Genomic DNA, 26,753 nt, shown 5'->3' on the forward strand with positions numbered 1-26,753 from the left:
TTTGTCAAGGCCACCGGAATGACAAAATATAACTCAGATGATAACATCCAAAGCACAAGTTGTGAACTTTTGAAAAGCAAAAGGCACATTATACATTAACCAAGATATATTGACTAACCGCAACAGAGATTATAAGGATGGGAACATTTGCTGCATTGCTGCATTTATGGCAGCTGGCATAGTAATAAAAAACAGACAGAGGAGGAGCGATAAGTAGAGCTGATGTTCAAAGGCAGAAATATAAGAGAAGTCTGAGTAGATCCAAACAAAATACCAAAAGACTGGCAATTGGCAACGGAGAAAGAAATCTGTTCCAGTGGCAGTTATCAGGATTACTCTGAGGTTAAAGAAAGGTCAGGTAGCATAGACTCATTTTTAGGCCTATACGAAAATAAAAAGTTCAGCGACACAAGGAAAAAGAAGAGCCGAGTATTTAACAGTGTGTAAAAGTTTAGGAAATGCTGACCAAGGTTATCTTTGCTTCATGTTTGGTGTTCTGGATCAATTATTTTGCCGTCATCTTGGCTGAGGACCCGAACATGACCAGAGCTCTGGAGCTGATGTCTGAGGTTCCGCTCATCGATGGGTAAGTGAACATCTCTTTTACATGGAAAACATTCTTTGCATTATTTTCTGTTTTCCACATGAGCAAAGACAGAAGTCAGTGTTTTACATTCCCTGGTGAAAGTCTGTGTATGGAAGCAATTTCTCGCACTGATTCAACAAAACCAGCAATTTTCCTTCTTGCTGTCAAATCACAGCTGGTGTTTCAGCCTGGGACCTTTTTTTCTCATTTGTTTTAGGCATAATGACCTGCCTTGGCAGTTTCGAAAGAAATTCAACAATGAGCTCAACAAAGTGGATCTCCACACACTGGAAACAACACACACTAACATCCCTAAGATCAAGCAGGGACGACTGGGTGCACAGGTACATACAGAGCAGAAAATACTGGGGCATTCAAAGAAACCATCTTTTCAAGGTCAAGGCACTCTTTATCTGCTGGCCCCCACATCCTGTCTTCAAAACAGCTTCACAGAAGCCATTTCACAAATTGGGGAGAAACATTTATTGCTAGCAGATTGCATCAGATTGTCTGTATATAAGAAACCAAGCTGACCTGCTGATGCTGGTATGGCAGAATACCTCAGATGCCCCTTCTGTTTTCCATTTTTATAGATATATGAACATAGTAGTCAATTCTTAAGTTAATGTTGAGATGAATAAATATGGTCATAAACTTGGGAGATGGGTGAACAAAACATCTGATCTAATTAAGCAATATGACACGAAAGGGTGTGCTTTAACAACATTATTGGCACGACAGTGATGCGGTCAGGACCGAGGTGCTTGCACTTGGTTAAAGATTACTTGAAAATTGAAGCCACAGGAACTAGTCGTTAGACTAACTAGCTCCAAGGTGCCAAAGAAAAAGTGACGGAAGGTGTTCCAAAAAGATTTTCATGAGCATCTGTTTATTTTCCATGTTACTCAACAAAATTGGAAGAAACATTTAGCCAGCAAAAATATATTTGTATGCAGATGACACCGTTTTGTACACAGTCACCTACAGCTTAATAAAGCAGTGACTGACTGCTCAGCATTAAAACCCAAGTTAAGGAATTTATTTATTTATTTTTTTTTTTTTTAAATATTTTAAATATACCACACATATATTATTTCTGGTGGAAGTAACTAAAAGGACATTTTTGATTATATATTTGAATTTATATACAAAATATATGATCAGGTTAAGATCTGCCACACAGCTAATTTAGTAGATGCATAAATTTCAGTCAGTGACATTTCTGACATTGCTCAGTCACAGCTGCTTACCCCAGCTCTGTGTATTGCCACAATTATCACCTAAAAATGATTAAATTCAGTTGCATGCAATGAAGTATCGAAGGGAAAAAGTTCACTAATATCTGATTAGGTATGTAGTTTTGGCTGCTGCTGTGAGTTGAGGTATTGGGAAAATGGTGAGCCAGATTAGTACATCCTTAATTGTGATATAATAAAAATACAGTATGTTTATCAGGTTCAGGACTGTATGATATCCATGTTTATATACATGTTTATAAGATTTAATCACCACAATAAGCCAACATTGTTTAAAATAAACCAGACAGTGATTTATTTTTTATGTCTCAGATTTTAATATACGTGTCATTGAACTGACATCATGTATTTTAATTGTACGCAACTGTTGTGAGATACTATGTCTCACACTTCAGCTTATATAAACAAAGCATTTATAAAATCATTTCATCAATAAAAAAAGGGTGTGATTTTAATAGGAAATCTGACTTTTACCTGGTGGATACACATTGGTGCTGATAATTCACGTTATCCTTTGTCTCTCTCTCAGTTCTGGTCGGCCTACGTACCCTGTGAGACTCAGGACAAAGACGCTGTCAGACAAACACTGGAGCAGATAGACGTGGTTCACAGGATGTGTCAGAAATACCCAGAAACCTTCATGTTTGCCACCAGCAGTAAAGGTGAGACATTTAGCTGTGCTACTAATCTGCCTCTTCTTCATGGCTGAATCACACATTAACATTAACATCATGTCTGCACAGACATCATGGACGCCTTCAGCATGAACAAGACAGCCAGTCTGATCGGGGTGGAGGGGGGTCACTCCATCGACAGCAGTCTGGGCACCCTGCGCATGATGTACCAGCTGGGGGTCCGCTACCTCACACTCACACACTCCTGCAACACACCCTGGTAAGAGCCAGCAGCACGTAATGTGCAAGTTTAAGTACTTGCACATTACAGTTCAGGTTGTGTTGTGGAAAGTATGGGGAATTCCTGCAGGCCTTCTCTGCTCTCCATTCAGCAGTATCAGATTCTCTGAGCTGACACTGAAACTATCACCTGATAGTTAAGCAACTTCAGCCGACTTTAGCTTGCTAAAATTACTTTAAGTGTCGGTGGCTAAACGCTGACGTTATGAACACCACCCTGTCTCCTAGAAATAATGTTTCTATATTACTGCGACATGGGGACACATGTATATACTGATTATGGTCGGAGTACATGAATGCCATTTCTATTTGACAGGTTTAAACTTTAATGGCCAATCTTGTCCACCTCCCGGTTGTTTACCACTTTGGTCCGTATGTGTTCAGAGTGTGCCCATATTGTGTATGTACAGTGTGTAGCATTTGAATCACCAATTTTACATGTGAGTAAAGTGTTTAACTGACTTAAATGTAATTCCCAGGCTAGAAGTGTGGCTTTTTAAGGTAACTTTTTTCTTGTCAGGGCGGATAACTGGCTAGTTGACACCGGATCAGAGCCATCACAACACAATGGCCTCTCCCCATTTGGCAAGGTCAGTGGTACAAGCAAGGATCAACAGCTCCTACTTTCAGTGTTATAATGTTACAGATCAGTTTCTTGAAAATGATACTTTTGTGCAGGTTTACTTTTAATGTGATTTATTCTGCTTCATTTATCAGTTATGTCCAAACATTATTTTCATGTGTAAAAATAAAAGTGCATGTACTTTTACAAGTTAAAAACCTTTTTCTAGTGAAAATATGTCTTCGCAATCAGTATGTGCTGTGTTCACCCCCTGAGATAGATTGATAGATGGCTTATGAAATATTAAGTTTTCAGGTTTTTATGACAAAGAACATTGATTCAATGTTTAGTCTGAAACATGTGTAAAAAAATGCAATTTTATTGCAAATGGTTACACAGTTAAATTTGGTGGAAAAGAGACAAATCCCAAATAAAGCAAACATAACACGAGTTTGGCAAGATAAGCCGAGGCAAATTAAATAATGAGGAACTGGGTGGTGGAAAGAGTTGCACAGCAATAAGTGTGGGTATTATACAATCTGCAGGGTAATAGAGGAACTTGTTTAAATATGATTGGATGACATTGTCACCTGGGAGCAAACATACAGCATGATGCATGAATGAGTCAGTGATATAAGGCTTCTCAGCACTCTGCCTTTTTATCAGATTTAATGTGGCTTAACTGATTATAATAAACAGAAAAAGACTCTTTGATGTCAGTGACAACAGATTATTATTTTTACATGAAGTGGGAAACTATTGAAGTGACAGCGGAAATTAGGTTTTTTATTTGATGGCTCTGTAAAACATTGAAGTTGATCATAGGGATAATCATAGTGTTTCCCCTCAACAGCAATTAATTGTGGAAATGAACCGTCTGGGCATGCTGATAGACTTGGCTCACGTGACCGTAACAGTGATGAACCAGGTGCTGGACATGTCTGAGGCTCCGGTGATCTTCAGCCACTCCTCAGCGTACAGCATCTGTCCACATAAGAGGAACGTCCCAGATGATGTTCTCAGGAGAGTGGTAAGTGTGTGACTGTGGAGAAAGTGAAAGAAGCAGCAAGAAATTCTCAAGGCTGGGGACCACCATACACCATACAGTAGTGGAAGATGTACTCAGATTCATTACTGGAAAGTACCCCAACATTATTCATGTACACCTACGTCAAATATAAGTTCCACATAAAAGTTCACACGTTTTATCAGCACAATTCAACACAGTTAGATAGTCAGTGGTTCCTCGCTAAGGGGTCAAAGGGTGACAAGATAAATCTGACGGGTTGTAAAATGTCTAACGGAGAGAAATAAAGGAACAACAAAGTTATGCTATACAAACCTGTATTCGTTCACTGTATTTCATTATTTTTTATAAATATTGGATAAACTTTGCTCTTTTGGCCTCAAATTGATGAAACCATTGAAGAGGTTTCAGAGTAAACATTTGGTTTGTCTGTTGGAACCTTTGCTCCACTGCAGTCAAAAAAGTAGGCGTAAACTGGTTTAATCAATAAATATATTGCTTACTGACACTGTTAACTGCTTTAAAAATACACTCTGCTTCTGATGCTTGTGACCTCAGATAATAGACTCATTTAAGAAACCAGGAGTGGTTGTAAATCAATCCAGTTTAACTGATGGCTTCACAAAGAAAATTTCCTGGTTCCTGGAAGCAGATAAAAGCAGTTGAGTTATAAACAGAAGACATGCACTCTGATATATAAGAAAGCAAAGGTCAATACCCTCGTGTGATTGTAGGGAGTTTGAATGTGGCCTGGACATCTCTCCTTGATTGTCCTCTGCACTTTCAGTCTCCCGTCTAACAAAGCAGAAAGGACATGTCTCCTTTCGTCCTATAGATCAGAGCTTCTGAGTTTCTATGTCGCTAAGTGTTTCGCTGTCATGTAATATTTGTCCGTCTCTCCAGAATGAAACCAGAGGAATTGTGATGGTGAACTTCTACAACGACTATGTGACCTGCAGCAAGACCGCTAAACTCAAAGATGTTGCTGGTAACTTACAGTTATGACTGTGACAACTGCTGTAAAGCTGGTTAAATATTAACATTTGTCATGTCGTGTTCACCTTCTTTATTGTCCAATTTACTGCTGTCATTGTAGATCACTTTGACCACATAAAGAAAGTGGCCGGGGCAAGTATCATCGGTTTTGGTGGAGATTATGATGGAGTTACCAGGTGAGTATATCAGGGCAGAAAAAAACAAATGATGTCCATTAGTATAAGTACGGTATGTTGTCCACACACAGTCTTGATGAGCCACGCAATGTTTTTTTCCCAGAACTTTACAGTAACTTTGGTTGTTGCTCCTTTAGTCATAAATATTTAATCTTGCGGAGAAAGTTAGAAACTAATTATTGAGAGGCTAAAAATGTACAGTAAGTTTCTTGGGAGGTTACGACATCTGGTGAAAGCTGGGTGAAAGGGACAAAAATACTTGAATAAATAAACAATAAGAAACATGACATCAGAGTGAAGTGTACCTGCTGGGAAGTAAAGTCATCCTTCCTGCGTGTCATCCTCTCAGAGTACCAGAGGGTTTGGAGGACGTGTCCAAGGTGCCCGGGCTGGTGGCGGAACTGCTGAGGAGAGGATGGACTGATGAGGAAGTCAAAGCTGCTCTTGGAAACAACCTGCTCCGGGTTCTGGCAGAGGTGGAGAAGGTGAGGCATGAACACACAAACACACACAAACTGGAGCTCGGTGCATGTTTCTGGTATCACGTCCAGCACTGTGTGAAGGAGCTTGACGCCATCATGATAAATTCAGAACAGGTGGGATGTAAAGTTTGAAACATTTGGGTGTTAGCTAAGCAGGGAGGGTCCAGTGCTGTGAGCATTTCATATGAGATGGATTGTAGAGAATAGAAAGAATGTGGAGGAGAGATCAGTACGACCTGCAATGAATGACATACATCAGAACATAACTGACTCCTGATGAATCATCTCCATAAATCATCACTTTTAGAAACCGATTTTTGTTCAGGTGAAACAAGTTTAGTGTAACGTGTGAATTTATGACCTTTAGAAATGCAGGTTTTATCACTTTAGGACAGAGCCAAGCTAGTTGTTTCCATGTTTTTTGCTAGATTAAGCAAAATTTTATTTTAGAAAAATGTTGAAGAACTAGTAATTTAAGTGTAGGAATCATTCATTTTTGAGCTTGACCCATATCAGGGGCTAAAGGGTCGGGTATTTCTGATGCCTTGATTTTGACCAATCAGGATTTGACACAATTTGTGTCAAACATTTTAATTGAAACACACAGACACAACAAACTCCTAGAAGCTGTAATTCAGACTCCTCTCTCTGGTTAGAGGGGGTACATGCCCATAGATTCCCTCACAAATTATAGAAATATAAATGATGGTTATATAAGTGGCACGTGATCCCGATGGTTCATTTACTGTGCAAATAGGAACTACGATTAACTAATGCAGATTCACCAAAATGTAAATAAAAATGTCTCAACATGATTCCTATATCTCCAGAGCTCTGACATTTTAAATTGTGAAAATAGTGGGTTTTTTCAAGGAATCAATACAGAGCATTTAAAATTATGAAAATTTTACTTGTCGTGGAAATAACAAATTTGACATAAACATGTCTTTTTTCAGTAAAACAATCTTCTTATACTTTCTGTACATGGTGGCCACAGCCATGTAAACTGAAGGCAAGCGGACATGAAGCCAATCAGTCGAAAGCAGTAAATACTCAAATGAGAGATTTGTATTTTTCTTATGCAGATTAAACACTGATTGGATTATAAAAACAGTTCATAATGGATCTTTCATTCCTGGCGGTGCTTCGATAGCAGATGGTTTCTGCGAGTAAACGCACACCTGTCGCAGTGCTTCTCTGTCTGCTGTCTGACAGTCCTGTCTTTGTGTGTCAGGTCCGTGACAGCCTGAAAGCCAAGACTCCAGACGATGTTCCTATTCCATACGACGAGGTGAAGAACCCGTGCAGGACGAGCATCGGTTACGCCAACACTGGAGACCTCCACTCACTCAGCACACTGGTCATCCTGCTCGCAGCGGCTCTTCAGGCTTGTGTCACAGCTTAATAGGCTCCTTTATCATTGCAGTTGACTGTATGTATGTAAGGCAAGACTATAATCATGAATAGTAATGAAATCTGAAGATCTTTGTTTTATGTCTAATTTTAACAATTATACTCTCAGAACTGCCAAATAGCTGCAGTTTGATTTGTGTTAAACAGCCTGTTAAATGATTTTCTGTCAGTTTTACTGACCTCTGCAGGTTACCTTTTGTAAAATGACAAAAACACTGTGACTTATAGCAGTGTTGTAGCTAACATAATCACAGACAGGCACAACAATGTCAAAGTTGACTTTATTTAAACCTGAGTCAAAGTTTCAATTCATCCTGCTATTGTTGTTTTTATCCCCTCAAAAAAACTGTCAAAAGAGGGAAATATTAGTGCGTGAAGGTCAATGTTGTAACATAGAAGTTGTTCTCATTGTTTTACCTGGTTAAATAAAGGAAATTATAAAGCCACACAAATCTAATCTGGATGCACAAACAATATTCCTAAACCTTTGAAAGCGTTTTGGCTGAAAGTAGTACATGGCCATAATTGTAAGAGCAGAGTCCCATCTAGTGTTCGGAGAGGGTAAAACGTGGGCGAGACACCACACCACTCAACTGTTGTAACTCAAATTCTGTTCATTTGCACGTTTTGAATTTAGTTTACAGATCAGGAAAATTTGACTTTAGCTCTGTGATTTGCTGCCATGATAGTTAAGATAAAAAGTCTTTGTTCCTGTAAGGTTTTCTACTTGATGATGACACACAAACATAGACAATAAAAAATAACGTGGTCATACAAACATCTATCGACCACAGGACCTTTAGTTAATACAAAAGCGCCTTTTGTATTCTCACTGATGGTACAATTATAAATTCAGTCAGCCAATGCACAAACAGTAAACTATTACACAATGACAACTTTTGAAACCTGAAGTCATGCCTTCTCATAATTCTACAAACAAAACAGGCAACCGTGAAAACCTTGAACATGGTTCCAGTAACAGTGTTAAAAGAGCACATTCAAGAGACTTTAACATATATGACATTATGATTTGAGATTAAATAATAAATAGAGAGAAACTATTGTGAAAGTATTTAATGCCCTGTAGTTAAGGTCATTCCTATTAAATCCTGAAGCACACACAGTGTTAACCAGATCAACCACAGGCAGAATTGATTTGGTAGCCATCTTATTTTTCCACACCGCTCAGATCACAACATTTAGCTGAATACTTGTACATCAAGTGAAATATTTGCATTTGCAGACCTGTTGGTGACACAAGGAAGCATTCAAATGCCAGAAAAACATCCTTTGATCATAATTTAGTGCTCTTTTGTGTGCGTCACAATAACAATTTGAACCAGTTGTGTGGATCGCGTGGATTCTCAGACTCCTCTAAGCACTGAGACACTGCTGGTGAATCAGACAGAAGGAAAAGTGCATGAGTCACTAATAAACACACAAATGCCTGCTGCTCACATGACCAACAGCAACTCAGAGCTTTTCTGGTGAAACTTATAATGATAATTTGGTTTGAATTCCTTCACAGAGATGAACCGTTTGACTATAACTGTACAGGCCAAAGTTACCAGTGAGACACTTCTGAAGGGAATATTTCACACAAAAACAAATATGCAAAGAAGCTTCAAAAAGAGGGCCATTGATTTCCAGCACTTTACCTGAATCCACATGAGAAAAGGACACAGCACAATATTCAAATATAACAAGAAGAGACGGATTTATTGCTGAAAACAGAGAGCGCCATCGCTCTAAAGTGCACTGTTTCTGATCTGAGGTCTGTTCTTCTGTTAAATTATAAACAGATAGTGACATTCAGTAAGGGCTGATGGTAGGCTGTCAGAGGTGCAAGTCCAACGGGAGGAAGATAGTCTGTAGAGATAAAGAGTCTGTTAGGATGCAGTCTCTCTCAGTGTCTCATTCTCCTGTTCCTGTGTCTCACTGCCAGACAGCAGAGGGGGGTTTGTTGGCACAGCAATCCTATAAGGCAAACTATCTTTAGTCAACATCTTCCTGGTGGCAGAAACCAGACGGGAGTAGTTATCAGGGTTGTAATCAGACAAAGGGGCCCGCGTGCACAGTAAAGGCAGGTTGTCAGGTCGGGACAGGAAAAGAGGCGGCCGTCGCTGGTTTTCACCTTCCTTCAGTGAGTCTGGGAGCGGCTTGCGTTTGCTCTCTGGTAGGAGCATTATGCAGAGAACAGAGAGGACGGTGAAGGAGGCAAAGATGACATGGTGGAGGAAGTAGCCGCCGTTATTCTGGAGCTCCATCAGGGAGGAGGCGGCCATGCCAACACAACCCGATGCCAGCACCAGGCCGAGGCAGCCACCTCTGATAGAAAGGTAGAGGAACAGATCATCATGTGAAGGCATCGAGGTGTAATAGTCCCATAATACTTTAATTATATATTGTATATATGTTTCTTTATTTCTGTCATTTCCAGCTACCCTACAGTTCCTTCTCTGTGGAGCACAAAGCAGGAAGAAGGTATGACATGAATCAGTAAGTGTTCGGTGCATCTGTGATTTCTCTGAGGACATGACCAAAGAGCGTACATCAAAGTTTGTGAAAAAAAACTCTGGAAATTGTCAACAGAGAAACTGAGAACATCTAGAAATTTTGTGGCAACTTGGTAATGAACCTGGAGATGTGTTTTGAGTGATATTTGTGTTTCCACTTTATGGTCCAAAACCGGAAAAGTTGCGTCAGGTCAGGAGGGTCGTCTTTGGTATTTGCAGGGTTGTGCGCCATGAATTTGTCCCCCAGGGTTGAACTCTCAACACCGAGCTCTACTGTGACGTTGGAGGGGTCGCAGGGCTGTGACACAACTACGCTGTGCTTCTCCAACATGACAATGTTGAAACACACTAGTTTCTCGTCCACAACACACTCTGTGTCCCCGCCACCTCTACTCACTGGATTTAAATCCCCTGAGACTTCTTTCTGTTCCCCAATAATTTGTCAAACTTTTCTATATGTCAACATATGTAACTCAGGCACTGATTTTCATCAAGCAACCAAATTTGTCACACTTAATCATTCGGGTTGTGCCTCCCTCCACGTCATGATGCTGCGCAACAGGAGCAGTTGTGGAAGTCATTGATCCTCCCTGAAATAGCCTTAAAAATGGCTTAGAAACATACAGTTTCATCTTTTAAAAAGAATCAAATATTTCTTAACCAGCTGGGCTGCAGTCATTTTTACCAAATGTCACTCAGACAGGAGTGAATTGTGCATTTGTCTTGAATCAGGTTTAGTTACACAGGCAGAGCTATATAGTAGGATTTATTCATTGCCTATACTTTCATGGTAATATTTTTGACAATAAAGAAAATATAAACACTTACCTTACTACAGTTGGCATCACCTCGCAGGCGAAGAATGCGCTGAGCATGGCGAGAGCCTGAGAGAACAGCAAACCCATGACAGACAGCACCAACACCAGGCCGCCTCGGAGGTCTGACACACAGAGAAGACAATTTTATTCATTAAACCAAGAAAAACTGCAGTACTATCAACAGCAAACCTTCTGGCTTGTGACTCAAATACTGTCATGTGTGTGGCATAAACATTTTATTTACTCAGGCATGCAGGGAACTCCAGATGGATTATAAACATATCCAGTGACTCTGCTCAGTTCTAACATCAAGGATGAGAAACTGATTTGCAATTTTTACTTCATATTGAAGCCTGTGAAGAAGATTTTATGATTTAAGATTGCTGACTTTTCACGTCATCGTTTGTTTGGAATCTTTGTGAAAAAAAGTAAAACTTATATTTTTTCTAAAATGTCCTCAATATGTCAAGAAATGTCTCAAGCTGATTGTGAGGATGCTGCGTTATCATTTCTTATTTCTGCATAAACAACTATGAACTGTGGAGGTAACGTACACTGAGTGAGGGCCAGCAGCAGCAGCGACGACAGCCCGGTGAGGGTGGCAGACAGCAGCAGCATACCACGCCGACCAAAGTGATTGACAGTCAAACAGATGAAGATGCAGGCCAGTGCTCCCGTTATCACTCGGAGGAAGTAGCTGAAGTAGAAGTTGGTGGAGTAACTGTGCAGGTTTCTGGTGAAACAGTACTGGATGCCCGTTCCAATGAACCTGGAGGGAGAGAAGAGAAAGACAAAAACAAAGATACTGCCTGTGCAGATACTTCACACAGTTACCTCTCTTCCACCAGGCTGCTGCCAGTATCCAGCCAGTTCTGCCTTCTGAGAGCCGGCAGGTTTGGGAACTGAACATTTCATAACAAATCATTTTCATAAACATGCTATAAAGCTGCATTTTGACTCGGCATGTCTATGTTTACTTTTCTTTACTTCTCTATAATTTAAACTGCCTTTGCATATCACTGTACATATTACATACAATACAATATTCAATATCTAGATTTTTGTTTTTGTTTAAGTCAAATTTGTAAAGCTTTGTTCTGAACAGTGGAATTCCCAAGTGTCCCTGAACACCTCATTCAGATTTGACCACAATTCAGAGCAACTCCACGGTCTCCTGTCTGATATGTTTCAAGTCTTAAGCTCTTATCTGTCTTCTCATCTTTGTCTACGCTTACACTCATTAAATGGTCATTTTAGTTGGTAAATTTAGGGATGGAAGTTGATTTCATGGATAAATAAGTACATGGAGAATTAAAAACTTACAAAGTGAAGCTGAGTATGAGACAGTTCTTCCAGATGACACGAGTCCGACGCAGCTCCAGAACTGAATAGTACTTCGGCCGGTAGTCTTCTCCGTACACTGAATCTATCTCTGGAGAGACGATTATATCAGAAGGTTTGGATGAAATTTGTGTGTGTGTGTGTGTGTGTGTGTGTGTGTGTGTGTGTGTGTGTGTGTGTGTGTGTGTGTGTGTGTGTGTGTGTGTGTGTGTGTGTGTGTGTGTGTGTGTGTGTGTGTGCGTGCGTGTGCATGTGTGTGTGTGTGTGTACCTGACAGCAGGGTTTCACCAGGGTAGATCTCATCTTGCAGACAAACACTGTTTCTGGTGGAGAACTCCTGAAGGCTCCTCTTCACCTGATGAATCTGAGAGGTGGCCAGCAGCCAGCGAGGAGACTCAGGAAAAACTGACGAACAGCTGTGGAAAACAAATCTGTCATCATTTCTCAGAGGGATAAAGAGCTCAAACATTCACTTTAACAACCATAGACAGTAAAACAGCAAAGAAATGTATAATTTGTGGTTTTTATTGCATATTAGATTTAAAAACAGCTGTCTACATTTTACAACGTCTTTGCAAGAGAAAATAAATATATATAATATCACTATAATTGACACAGAGGGCATCGGCATACCGGTTTATGTACAAATATAAACTATGTCTTTAAGGTCTTTTCATCCAAGTTGGCCAAAAATATAAGATGTTTAATTGATTAATACCAAAGACACCAGAGAAGACGATATCTTGATTTTGTACGTTTCTCATGTGAACTCATGCTGGTACACAGGGCTCCACCTGGTGCTGCTAGGCCGAAGAGCTGCACTCCAACTGGCCCAAGTCCAAAAAAATACTAATTTAATTTTATAACACAAGTTATTACATATACACATCTCATTACACAGTTGCAAAAAATTGGTAGTTAAATATCTAAATATTTAAAAAAAAAAAAAAATGTCCTGTGCTTAGCCACGTAGGGTGACATCATGTCACAGATAGAGATATTTCATGTTTAAAAAAGAAACTGGGTTACAACCCACGATAGTGTCACAAACAGCCTTCTTAGGGTGTAACGTGCAGCACATAATCTCCCCTTCAGAAGAATAAGGATGACTGCAGACACTTGGTTATACCAACACCTGAACAAGTGTATGGCCACTAGATGAAATAGAAGTAGAATTTCAACAAGAAGAGTGTCTTGGACTTTTTGCTTTTTTTTCAAACCTTTTGTGTTCCCTTCCAAAGAGCACCATCATCACACTAGTTTGAACTTCTGAGCACTCTGGACCTTTTCTTGTTGGGAATCAGAGGAATTTTGAAATATCGACAAGGTCCAAAAAACAATGGAGAGCCGGGTAACAGCGATGATGAGAGCTGAAAGTTACAGGCAGCCGTTTCTACGCGCCACCAGCTGCTGATTGTGAGTGATTTACGCGAGTGTTGTTATAAACACATGAATTTATTCATTTGATTTTGAAGCAGCTGCCTTATGTTGGTGTTATTTCCCCTTTCTGGGGCTATTACATGGTCAAATCAGTGAATTTTTAATTATGAAATAAATGTTGGTATCTGCAGTGGGAATGGTGCTTGTGAAATTTGGTTCAGTAAAAAGTGGAACATGGTCTGAGAAGCGAGTGAACCTCGGCTTTAAACATGCGGTTACATTCAGGTGTGTCTGACAGAAGAGGTGAGCGTGAGACAGGAGCAGCTCCAAACTGCCGACAGGTCAGCCATATAAAATGATGTCACGATGTGAGACTGGTACACTGAATCCCGCTGGGAAATAATAGACCATCTTTTCCACCCGTGCACACTAAATACTGCCACCTGACTTACCACCAGTAGGAAAGCAGTAGAAGCAAAGGCAAAGTGGCCACAGCCTGGAGGACGGGCCAATCGCGGCACAGCACAGCGACGCCTGGCAACAGCAGCTCTGCGAACACAGCGAAGATGCTGCTGACCATAGCAACCATGAGGCGATGGGGAGGGTCGCACAGCTCCAACCCTGAGAGAGCGACGAGCAGAAAGTCAGGAAACACAGAAAGATAAGATGGAAACACAGCTGAGGCAAAACAAATACATTTGTCTAGAACAGATCCATTTCCTGTCACGGACCCCGTTTACATGCTGTAAACCTGCAGACTGAAGTCTGGATCATTCAGCCTTCATGTCAGCATGGATGTGTGGTTAATAACACAGATGAAAGACGCCTTTGCATTCATTCCATGTTTAAAGTTTTTATGCTCGACACTTTTTAGGAGGAAAAGGGAAACAGTAGCAAACACAAGAGTCAGGGTATTTTAATAACATTTTAAAATGAGACCTTTTCAAATTAAAAACAACATAGTCTTCCTCTACAAAAGTAAACTTTATAAGCTGCCTTATTCAATCCCTTTGCTCCACAGCCTATAGTTTAAAGAGGCCTGTGTGTTAACATGCTTTGACTAGATGGAGCCAGTTTTCTGACTCTATGGCTCTTTTCAACTTCTGTTACTGTTGGACGATGTTTACCATTTTCTGTTATCCCATTAGTTATCTCATTTCCTGTGCCGTGTACATACAAGTGTTGAGCCCACATGGACGATAAAAAAAACAGTAAATACTGTTGCAGTTGTGAAACTTTTGTTAGACATGAATCTAACATCTTTAATTTCAAAAACAAAGGACTTCATCTCCCTCCTGTCCCATTGGACAAAAATACGTAGTCCTTTAATCATCATATGATGAACAGTAAAACATGAAATTCACTTCAGCCTCAACTTAATTACATAAAGTGTTTCCTCCTCAGGGGACAAAGGAGAATTCATCAGTCACGTGAGGCCTCAATGGCAGCTGTTCATATTTTTCCTTCAATGAGAAAAAAAAAAATCCTACAAATGTATCTACTACTATTAACATAAAACAACAACAGTGTCATACAGCAGAGCTCATGTTGGAATCTGCACGGCCTGAAGTCAAGAAAAGAGAGGACCCCTCAGAGGAGCCGTTTTTTGTTTTGTACATTTTTTTTTTTTTCATTTTTAATACCAAAATATTTTTCATCAAAGCAATATTCTTTTGATGACATATTTTTCCTTGTCGTGTGTTGGGTGTGAAAGAAATACTCTGCTAAGATACTTACATAATATGTAATGTTGGAGAGGCTAAAATTCACGTTGGTTCTATAAACCACAACAGATTGTTATATATATATTTATTATCTATATTGTCTGGAAACACTGGTTAGTTAGTTTTTGATATTAGTGAATTATGAGTGCCTAAACCTTAGCTGCTTTAAACTGCATACACAATACAGAAAATATAGAAATGAAATAACGTCATTTATTTTCTGCGGAGATAAAAACGTAACACTAACATCTTTGACAGCACATGGCTGACTTGAATTCACTCTTTGCTGATGAACAATGTTTGTCGAATACTAAAAAGGAAACTGTTTCTGGGTTATATTAACTGTGAATGTGGCCTCGTATTTGCTGGACTGCCATGGGCAGAGGAGGAAGTGACATTATCTCGTGCATCTCTTCCGGTGGATCCCCAGAGAGGATATCTGCTGTTGGACCCTCACGCAAAAACATGATGCCACAAAACAGGACGATAAGGACCTATAAAGCAGAACCTACACTCTACGTGTGCTTCACCGTCTTGGCTCTTTGTGTGCTGGTTTGAGGCAAAGCTAAATTCTGCATAACACCTGAAAACTGCTGCAGGGAGATAAAGATCTTAAGATCAGGTGCTGACATCATTTTGTTTGGGAGCGTGTCAAGCTGCGCATGTTTGTGCTGAACTTTGACTCCTTTCCACCACAGCTCTGACTCCCTTCGTGCCCCCTCCCTGTCAGGGTGGGGGGGGGGGGGGGGTTGGGAATGAGGAGCTCTCATCCTGTTTACTTCCTCGCCTTCAGTCCTGTCCTGCTATTGTTTTTGTCCTCTCTCTGTAGGAGCAGCGCTGGCAGGACATCACCGAGAGACTTTCCCCTCAGGTCCTGCACACGCCCAGCAAAACATCAGCCTGAATCTGGACTCCATCTCATCCTGAACTCGTGGGAATGTGGGAGTACGTATGCATGTCGAAAACAGACAAACTGTGTGCATTTCAGATAGGACAGCGTAACATTCCACTACAGAGCATCACCTCCTCCTATGCAGAAATGTGTGATGGCTCTAATGTAATTACTTTTCCACGCTGGCTCACTCGTTTTAGAAAGACTGTGTTTGACACATTACCAGGCAGAGACATTTTGTCACAGACAGTCGTGCTGAAGACGGGAGAGCTAAGGCTTTATCACAGAGGGGTGGCGCACTTCTACTTCTCGGCTGCCCCCATAAACGAGGACAGCAAAGAGGCACGAGGAACGAAAACCTCCAACCAGCTGCCTGCTGTCACTCAGTCTGAGCTCACAACACACTGCAGCTGAAAGTCCCCACACAACTCCTCGAGTCGCGCACACAATCCATGTCCATATTTTTCATCTTATCAGAGCAGTTTAAAAATGCAGCCTGTACGGTAGCAACATTCATTCAATGTACATCACTAAAAAAAAAAATCAACGAGAGAGCTACAGTGGATCCCAGTTCTCTCCTACATACAACAGAAGTTATAATCCCCACTTTTCATTTATTAATAGCTGCCTTTTTTCCATTAATAACCCTCCAATGCATTTATAATATGGAATTGCCTCTCTATAGAGTCGTCTTCATTGTTGGTGGTAGCGTCCATCAAGACTGAGTTCTTCATGTTTCGCTAAGCTGTAAAAGTCAGTCGAGAATATATGTTCTTGTGCATCAAGAGTATGTTTTTAGTATCGTAACATAATTAACTATCCATTTGTCTGACTGGTGGATCTGATCTGATGACAGTTATTAAATGATTCTTTATGTAATCAGAGGCTGAATGTTGGAAGCCGAACAGATAAGACACATGATGGTCATGATGAAAAACAGAAAGACATGACATGAAGAAGAGATGGTGGCAATTACAGATCATCTCAGATGCTGCAGATAAATATATCCATATAATAAAGTTTAAGGATTCTTACAAATGTGCAGAACAATATTGACACTGGTGCAGACATCACCATGAAGGTTTCATAGTAAAACATACATTTTAAAGCTTTCTCATGTGCAGCTGCTAAACCTTATTAATCGTGCCTGAACAGACAGGAAGTAAAAGATTAAATAAGAATCTGATTATTAATAGAACAGAGAAACTCCCAAAGTCAGGAGGTAAGACTCTTTACATGATCCTTGTAAGTCACTGCAGCTACTTTAGACTGTTTTCAAATGCTCTTTTAGTTCTTGTTCATGACTTTCAGACATCAGCAGTAAAAACATCAAGTCTGATTTCAGTTGTTTGTGTTTCCTGAAATAAAGATACGACGATAACACAAAGATAAGCAGGATTTATAATTGGCTTCTGTCAGGGCTCAATGGGATTTTCTTATCTTTGACTGATAACATAGTTTCTCCAGTTTGGAAGGTGGACAGATGTGTGTTGGGAATAATATTTAGTACTTATCTCACAGCCTAAATGTTTTTTTTTATTCTTCCTCTGGAGCATTACAAAATCATGCAAAGAGTGTGACAGCTTTTTTTTTATTCTACTCTGGGAGCCACAGAGCCATGGTTTATCACATTAACATGATATCATCTTTACATAACATCGGATTTCCTGAAAGAGAAAAGATTCAGATCGTCACAACGTAAGTAAATAATGAGCAACCAGTCGACTCTTCAGTGTTGAAACTAAGACTTTAGGAGCATGTTGGGTGGAGGGACTTTCCCCTAATGATACAGCAGCTTGTCTTGGCCCGAGAGTGACTGCACATAGAGGAATGATCATGTGCCACCTATTATTTACCCTCTGGCCTCTCATTTTCCTTATTTTTTTTAATTAGGTTTGTATTTGTGCTGCTAATTTAAGCATTCTAGAAGCACAGTGGAATGACTCAGAGTGAAGAGCAGGAATCCAGAAGTGATCTCTAAAATAAACAAACGAGCGAGACGCCCCGCAGAAGTTCTTTACTGAATAAGGCTGCAGGAAGTTTTACCACAGGATAAGTGGGACAGGACACTTACTGGCAATGTACGAGGACACAAACACCCCGGCGAGCGTGGCGCCCTGAGAGAGACGCAGCAGCAGAAACACCACCGAACTATTGGACAAACACACGGCCACCCCGAACAGACTGGACAGACTGATGGAGAGGAGGAAACCGCGCCGACGACCCAACCTGAAAACACACGTAGCTCAGTTAGTCACCAAACATACACTTAAACTATGGAGCCCCAACGTGCTCAGTAGATATCAACACAGATCTTTTGAATAAAAATGTAAAAATGTATTAAAAATGAAACTTAATACAGTTTATTTGTATATTTATTCAGATCATTAGATATTTCTAGGACATACAATTTTGAATTCTTTGGAGTTGCATATAAATTGAAATTATTACATACCAGTCACACAATGTACCAAAGACAACATATCCCAGAATCCATCCTGTCATGAAGCTGATATGCTGCACAGGGATTTTCCAGTAGTCACTGCAAACCAGGTTCCACTGCAAAGGAAGACAAGAAAGTACACTGAGACACTTAAAAAGAAAAACAAACCTCGGTATTAATGTGGCTCTGAAATTAAAAAAAAAAAAAGCACTTCCCTTTGATTACTTTTAAAATTTTAAAAATATATTTCATGTGGCTCTCAAGTATCAGCAGTTTTTCAGTGGCATTTGTTAAAATGGCTCCCATTATGTTTCTTAACAAACCACACCAAAAGACCAAAATCAATAACGTTTTGGCTCACCGCTTCATACTTTCTGATTTCCCGCCCCTGGCTGTGGATCTAAGCCAACTAGTTTCTACTGAAGACAGAAATCTTTAAAAGAAAGTAGTAAATATAGAGCTGGATTCTAAAAAGGCTCAGTAATTGTCTAAAAAGGCTGGCCAGAGTGAATTTTAGCAAAACAAACAGAAGAAATTATTTGCTGGGACTATTTTCAACTGCGTACATACAAAATATGCTCCTCTAGTAAATATTTACAGCAGCAAGAGGGAGTATGTGGGATAGACTCAAAATAAACCATGGTCTCAGCTAGTTAAAGGTCCCATATTGTATAAATTCAGATTTCTGCGTTGAATGTAAAGCAGGTTTAGGTGCTACATAAATATTGTGAAAGTGTCCAAAATCATATACACAGCCCGTTCTCAGCAATTGAGCCGTTTGGACTTCTTTAAGTTTGTGATGTCACAAACTCGCATTCATGCCATATTTTCGCCCTCAGCACGACCCACTGAGTCACTCGGAAAAATGTCATCCCATCAGAAGAAAGCGTTATTGGTATCAGTGCACCTTAAAGACACAGACATGAAATAGCCTGTTTTTGGTGGAGCTCCAGAACAAAGCTTAAGATGGATGTCAAACTATATTGAGATGGTTTTTGATACTTAATGTCACAAAAAATTATTCTTATGCATCAGGACTGCAAATAAAACAGCAGAAAAGTGTCAAGTATGGTTTTTCATTTCTTTACTGTATCCTCTCATTTTGACTGGTTGACCTACTTAAACCAAGTTTTAAGTCAAGGTAATGGGTATCAGCTGAAAACCAGCACACACCAAACTTTGACTGAGAAAAAAAAAAAAAATCATACAGATGAGGATACTCACTTTTTGTATAAATATTTTGTTCTATTTTTATAATAAAAGGCACACGAGCAAACTGTCACCAACAGGCCGCACTCAAAGTAATCTAACTTTATGTAACATGCAGAGAAGAGCAGGTGACCAGTCGAGTCGCAAACACAGAGAGATTGGTGAGGAAGCAAGAATGCAGATCATGTCGTTCCTAATCCAGTTAGGATGCCTGCTGACAGTGTTATTACATTACAACAAAGTAGTGCTCAAAGTCGCCAGCAGATGTACGACTGGTTGGGACTAGTTGTTGCCTGTAAGAAAATTCTTCCTCCTCCTCTTACACCCTCCTCTGTCTCTTCTTCTTTGCTGTCGTAGGTTACAGAGTTTTGGATCAAAACATCAAAATGAGTTGAAGTCATGTTCAATAAAAAGGGGAGAAGAACTGAAAACAGAAGTGAATATAATACATCTTACAACATGACGTCTCTTCTGAGACACTGACCCTGTTACAAAATACACAGTATTATTCAAATCAAATTTACTCTGAACAATGATTAACGGGATAAATCTACTTCATAAGAGGTCAGACGATTACCAATTTTAGAAGTGATTTATTTCCTACAGAGACCCACAGAAAACCTAATCGACTGGATTTGGGGATTCAGTTTGGGGATTTTCTTCACATTTTTCAAAGTCTGAATAGACTCCCAAACTCAACTCCTCTGTGTGCAGTTAGTATTCCTGTGCTGGAATATCATATGATGTGTTTGCTGCATGGCTGTTTTAACAAACACAAATTAATTTAAGAAGGTGCACCATATAATCACAATATGAAGGTCTTAAAATTGAACACTCCTCACAGGAAGTAAAGCAAGAACCTTTGTAGGCCGTTATAATACCAACAGATATTGTGCTTTAGTTCCCGAGTATTTCCAGACTCAAACTACCACGCAGCGAACATGGGGCCTTCAAGGGTCCTTCAGAAGCTTGGAGCCTCAGGGGGAGTTTTGTTTTTCACACCTTGTAATCCAGCACTGATTACAGGGGTACAAAGAGACTAAACAGTTGTTGTCTTTGTGATGTGACACTTCAGAGAAATGATCACGACATTTGAAAAAATGACAAATGAAAAAGGCTTCAGCAAAGAGGAAGAGTGATCACAAGCAGATCTTCACCAACATCAGAGAACCTCTGAGATGAAAATAAACGGCTGTCTCACGATAACATTATGAGGTTTATGAGTTCGTAGTACCGGACAACTGCATTCAAGGACTCTGGTATTTTGGTCTGAGGCTGTTGTACTCTCAGTTTTTCCTCTATCCCTGCTGTCCTTTGTCCTTGCGAGTGATGTCATGGGCAGAGGAAGCTGCTGCTGAAGGAGGTGTTCAGGGTCTCAGGAAGGAACATGGAGGCTTCTGATTTCCCATCGGCAGGGAAAGGAAAAAGAAAGTCTCCTCACCGCCAGTATCCATTTCCTTGATGCCATGATACACAGACAACAATCTGAGAACAAGTTGAAGGGCAATTACCCATGATGACTTCGTCCTGCTTGGCAGCCCCTCACCCTCCCCACCACAGCTGGTCACAATCAGGTTCTGTATTGTTTCCATATTTGCTACAAAATAAAGCACGGAAACAGACGTAGTGTTGATGTGCGAGGTGTTTGTACGAGGTCACAGCGATGAATATTTCTTTGTTAGAGCCTTGTTTGTTCTATTTGTAGACTGGGATGGATCCTTGAGAAGCACAAGACATGAAACCAAGTGAAAAGAGGATAAAGAGGACATTTACATGCATAACAATAACACTGACAGTAGCCGAAGCATAATGTCCAGGAACTGACATGGGTCTGTATTTGAATGGAGACGCCCCCTGGCTGGACTTTTATCTGTGACCCTTGGAAACCACAGGCCAGACAGCAGATCAGTGAGAGTGAACAAGATCCTGAGCAACAACTAAGTTTTAACTGTTCAACCTGAGTCAATATTGACACAAGGAGCAGTCTTCATGGCACACGTGCTTCCAGCAGAGATGTTGGTTGCAACTGAGAGGAAGCTGGAACAAATCCAGTTCAGCACCACCATGTTGGAGCAGGACCAGAGAATCGAATTAACTGATAAAGTTACACAACCGAGAAAAAAAACTGTTTGACATAAAAGAGTTGCTGTTTTTCATAAACATTTGATGGGTAAAGAAATGTGAATAAAAAGCCCAACCAGCAGCCCAACTGGATTCAGAAATGTTTTAGATATTAATCCTCCACACACAGACCTGAGTGATAACTGAACACGAACTTACCTCAGTCACAAAGTTGCTCTGGAGCCCGGCTACACTGGAGTACTCCCACCCATGGGTGCAGGACACCCTCACCCTGGGCACGTTGTCGGAAAAGTCCGAGGTGTTGGGAGGATACTTAAAAAGTTCACAGTGGCTGAGACCGGAGCCCTCCACCCAAGGGATGGTGAGGTTTAGGTATCCCTGTCTGGAGAGGTTGCTGAGGAGGAAGGTGGAGGGCAGGAGCTTCGGGTCTGGTTTGCAGTGGTACAAGTCCGGGATCAGGGTGTAAAAAACGTCGCTGAACAGATTCAACATGACCGCAAAGTTTGGAAACCAGCTGAACACGACCACGATCCGGTTATAGCGCCCATAACCGCCGGTGTGAGGGAAAATCTTCGTCTCATAATCCATCTGAAGACGAGAGTTGGTGGTGTGAGACGCTCCTGTGGCCATTACGCAGGGAGTGCGCACACTCGACAGCCGCGCGGCAAAGCTGCAGGTAGGCAGGGGAGGGCGGGATCTGACGTCCGGATAGGACGGGGTTTGGGGTTTCACATATGACACACCTGCTTGGCTGATTCGGTGACTACTTTGTGGATGATCGGTGAGTTCAAACTATTTCCACTGAGTCACCAGCACCAACGCAGATACAGTTACCAAAGCGCCGTCAGTCATCGGGTGCTTTCGACTTCACGCGGCGCTCCGCAGCGCTGACCTGTGATGCACGCTGGATTTACAACATTGCATGATGGTTAGACATTTTGTCCGAATTTAGCCGGCGCTGCAAAACGTCACAATGTTACAAAACCTCGCGGGAGCGAAGAGGTTACAGTTTTCTGAGTCAGGTGCTGCAGCTGCTCCGGCTGCACCGGCTCAGCACTTCCTCTGTGACGTCACGACTCTGTCCTGATAGGTTTAAAGTTTCATCGGCATGCTTGACTTGACGTTTGTTTTTAGTCTAAGACCTTCAGAGCAGTTATCTCCTGTAATTATCTTTCCTAATTTATTGATCTGCTCCTTCCGCAGTTCAGGTTTTACATCTGGACACAGACATGCTGTAATTTAACATCTGGACACAGCCAGGCTGTAGATTAATATCTGGACACAGACACGCTGTAGTTTTACATCTGAACACAGACACGCTGTAGATTAACATCTGGACACAGACACGCTGTAGTTTAACATCTGGACACAGACACGCTGTAGTTTAACATCTGGACACAGACACGCTGTAGTTTAACATTTGGACACAGACACGCTGTAGTTTTATAGTTTTTGGACATTAAATTGCCTGATTGTGTCTTGTTGTAAATTGTGTAATCCTGAAACGTTTTAATCTCGATTCTCTCACATGAAGCACTTTGTAACTTTGTTGATAAGTGCTGCACAAATGAATATTTATCATCATCTGCTTGATGCGGCTCTCAGTGATGTGCAGATGAACTGGGATTGCTCGACTCAGGATCTAGAAAAGCTTTTTATTAATATGTTTGTTTTCTTTCATCTGCCTCTGAAATATGAACTGTAATTACACTGAAATATTCAGAGAGAGTGTAACACATATCAGACATCTGACTTCAGCCAGAACTCTTCCAGGCTATCGGTTTACCGTTTGCTCCAAATTTGTCAGCCACGTCAGAAGAGGCATTTCAGACACGAAGATTGTGAAACATGTTTTACTCCCGCTCAAGATTTCAGACACCAAACACAGTCACCTCACCCTGCTGCTATAGGCTGACCACATCCCAACAAACTGAACGTGTATGTTTGTGTGGGACAATGTGGGACACATTATCAATGCTGACAGGTCGTCCAAAATTTACATGTCTACCCAACTTGGAAAACTCACACAATAGAGTATGTGGTGTCCAGGTTAAGTCTGTAGTCTGTGAAGGACTCAACAAATATGATTTATTTTAATGCAACTTTCTGAAGTCCCATGCAATGTAAATACTCATACAGTAAGAGCAAAATGAAGCTCGTGTTGGCAGGAAAAATGGTGACAGACTAACCTGCATGTGCAGTTTAATTAACATTAAACAGCCTTCATGCTTTCTTCACAGACTTCAGAAGAAAGACAGCTTTTTTTTAAAGTGTCTGTCCAGCACTGTTGACTGTTGAAAACTAAAGATAATCTTAATATGGGACCTGGAACTAAAACGATGGTTCATATAAAGACTCTGCTATCAACAGACTGCACAAGACCACCATAATGTTAAGATGTCATCATATTGGAGGTTTTCTTTCCATCTATCGCTCGTGGGAATTGTTGGGATCCTCTCTATAATGTTGGTGAAGTTCTTTTTAAAGTTTAAAGTTCCCTAAAATGACTTATGTTGTGACTTGACACTATGCAAGTACAATTTAATTGAGATAAATTTCAATATGATGATACCTAAATGTCTATGTTCAAATATGAGATGATACATATGTATTTTGGGTGCATCAGAATTTGCATAAATGCAGTTTGACGGAGACGAAGCAAACACATGAACCAGAGAACGGCTGGTAATATTTCAAAATTTTATTAACGAACATAATCTCTGAGGAACAACAGCAGTTCTCGCGCTCTCTGTACATGCAACTGTAGAAAATAACAATTTAGAATTTTTACTTTTCAGTTTTAGTCTTTTTTTGCCCCCATCCACTCATTTTCAGTTTCTCTCATTTTAATTTTTTTTGTCTTTATTTTTTTTTTGCAGGAAATCAACAACAGCTAGAGGTGAAAGTACTGGATTTGTGTTACAGCACTGACGATAGCATCAACAACCCCCCCCTCCCCTCCCCCTTTAGCTGCTCCAACAATATGTACACAAATAAACTACATTGTACAAATAAAAAAATGTTACATTGTTACATCATAATCACCTGCAGCGAGCACACACAGCTCGTTGCTGTTAGAACCCCACATTCTACGCAATTTTTCAGACTAGTACAAAGAGGAGGGTGCAAAACGTCCTGGGAGGTTTTATTTACAGAGCTATGTACAGTATGTCTCTCACGCATTACAAGGAGGAAAATTTACACAGCGGAGACCAACTTCAACTCAAAACATACCACAGGTGTCAGAAAAAACAAAAAGATAATAAATAGGTTATTTCTCACCATTTAAAGAGTAGTTCTCCATGCTTTTTATTAGTCATTTTCCATTCTAAAAAAAAAAAAAAAAAAAGGAACAAAGAAACAGCTACAGTCTGGGTTTTAATTAAAAAACAAACAAAAGAAAACTAGAAAAAAAAGGCTTGAAATCGTGATTCTATATAATGCAAAAAATAGCAATTATGTATCTTTATGTCCAGTAAGAAAAAACAACAAATAACAAATCTCAAAATCAACATTATGAGTGAATGTGAGGAGAGTAGAGGTAATATGTTGCTGACTGAGGTGGCGTCAGGCTAGCATCTGTATCACCACGGCCAAGTGCTCTACTGTGCATCCGAAGATGTGTGTGTGTCTGTGTTCAATTTATCACGTTAGCTGAATGGTCACTGGAGAATCAACGCGGGTACGGATGTGTTTTCGTCTATTGCTCTGTGCAGCGGTGAACCGCAAACCGGGGGGGGAGAAGAGATCGCCTGTCAGCTGCGTCGACCGTCATCACCATTTCAAGCCTTTGTGGTTCAAATAAATGACTGATTACAGAAGTAACAAACAAAGGCGGGGCTTCAACCGTTAAAAAAAGGTGACGTGTGAAACGGAAACGCTCTTGATGTTTGTAAACAATAGTGAGAGGGTGTCGGTCAGGGCATAGTAACGGGATACATTCTGCTCGATAAGCAACGTGATTGACATGCCACTGGTGCTCAATACAGGACCCCCCCCCCCAAAAAAAAAACCCAACAAAAACAACAAACAAACAAAAAAACCTCCAAGATAAACACAACATTCAAAAACTACATACACTTAGCTAAAAGAACACACAACACACACACACACACACACACACACACACACACACACACATAGATTCTGTGAACAAAAAGACACCCTTAACCCTCTTCACAAAAACGGAGAGAAACCAACAATAGAATAAAAACATGACAAACAGGGGTTTAAAAAAACAAATTTCTGTCTGCTTGTATCCAAATGTGTGTATTTACCAACCAGGATGTGTGTATCCTGGACTATACATCTAGCCACCTTGCCTGCACAGTGTAATAGCAACAACCATTGCACTTGACTAGACATACCATACACAGCTATGCTGACTGACAGTGTGTAAATAAGTTAAAAAGGTTCAGATAATATTGCCATCAGGATACGTGAGCAGCTTTCACACACAGACAGGCAGGCGGGCGGCCCGTGTGGTAGGTCGGGAAAGCTTTTCAAAACCAAGACCCACTAAAAAAAAAAAAATAGAGAACAAATACACGTCATCACAAATGGGATTTTTAACTATTACAAAAATTAAAGACAAATCAGTCAATTCAGCGTGAAGCTATTTCTTTCCCCTCCACTGTTTGCGTTGATGTCTGTTCACTTTTTGGTTCATTCTGAGAAGGTTTAAGTCTCGTTAACGGTCTGCTTGGGCCTGACGCAAGGACACGATGATGGCAAATACCACCACGCAACTTAACAACACGAGGAAGGAACTTAACATTTAAAATCCCTGACGACACCAGCAAAGCCCCTCGTAGGTTAGACACTGATAAAAATCAGAAGGATGACGTGACTGGAGCGAAATGTTTAACTATGATGACTTCAGCGACTAACAAACTGATCCTAGAAGGGAACTTGACCTCTCTGTGGGCCACAATAA

At 40.5% G+C, this 26,753-nt stretch overlaps 2 protein-coding genes across 3 annotated transcripts; one reads left to right on the top strand and one right to left on the bottom strand.

Annotated features, from left to right (window-relative positions):
* The first annotated feature begins 458 nt into the window (after positions 1–458).
* dpep1 (dipeptidase 1) lies at positions 459–7,683 on the top strand. The gene is made up of 10 exons (XM_069697713.1): positions 459–586; positions 804–930; positions 2,372–2,504; positions 2,586–2,736; positions 3,277–3,346; positions 4,172–4,348; positions 5,249–5,333; positions 5,442–5,517; positions 5,867–6,002; positions 7,234–7,683. Exons 1-10 carry the CDS (start codon positions 459–461, stop codon positions 7,402–7,404), a joined length of 1,254 nt encoding a protein of 417 aa, XP_069553814.1. The 3' UTR covers positions 7,405–7,683.
* Positions 7,677–22,455, bottom strand: slc22a31 (solute carrier family 22 member 31). 2 transcript variants are annotated; one of them, XM_069697712.1, is made up of 9 exons: positions 22,016–22,455; positions 18,539–18,642; positions 18,158–18,312; positions 13,920–14,088; positions 12,358–12,503; positions 12,070–12,172; positions 11,301–11,515; positions 10,757–10,868; positions 7,677–9,740 (listed from the first exon to the last, which is right to left on the bottom strand). In XM_069697712.1, exons 1-9 carry the CDS (start codon positions 22,445–22,447, stop codon positions 9,302–9,304), a joined length of 1,875 nt encoding a protein of 624 aa, XP_069553813.1. In that variant the 5' UTR covers positions 22,448–22,455; the 3' UTR covers positions 7,677–9,301. The 2 variants fall into 2 exon arrangements, with proteins under 2 accessions (XP_069553813.1, XP_069553811.1); XM_069697710.1 differs by having other exon boundaries at positions 12,070–12,178.
* Positions 22,456–26,753: the final 4,298 nt, after the last annotated feature.

This window comes from Brachyistius frenatus, unplaced genomic scaffold (assembly GCF_029030835.1).
Source record: "Brachyistius frenatus isolate BFR_SWC_R1_liver_20210118 unplaced genomic scaffold, ASM2903083v1 Contig_24, whole genome shotgun sequence".
Lineage (NCBI taxonomy): Eukaryota > Metazoa > Chordata > Actinopteri > Embiotocidae > Brachyistius > Brachyistius frenatus.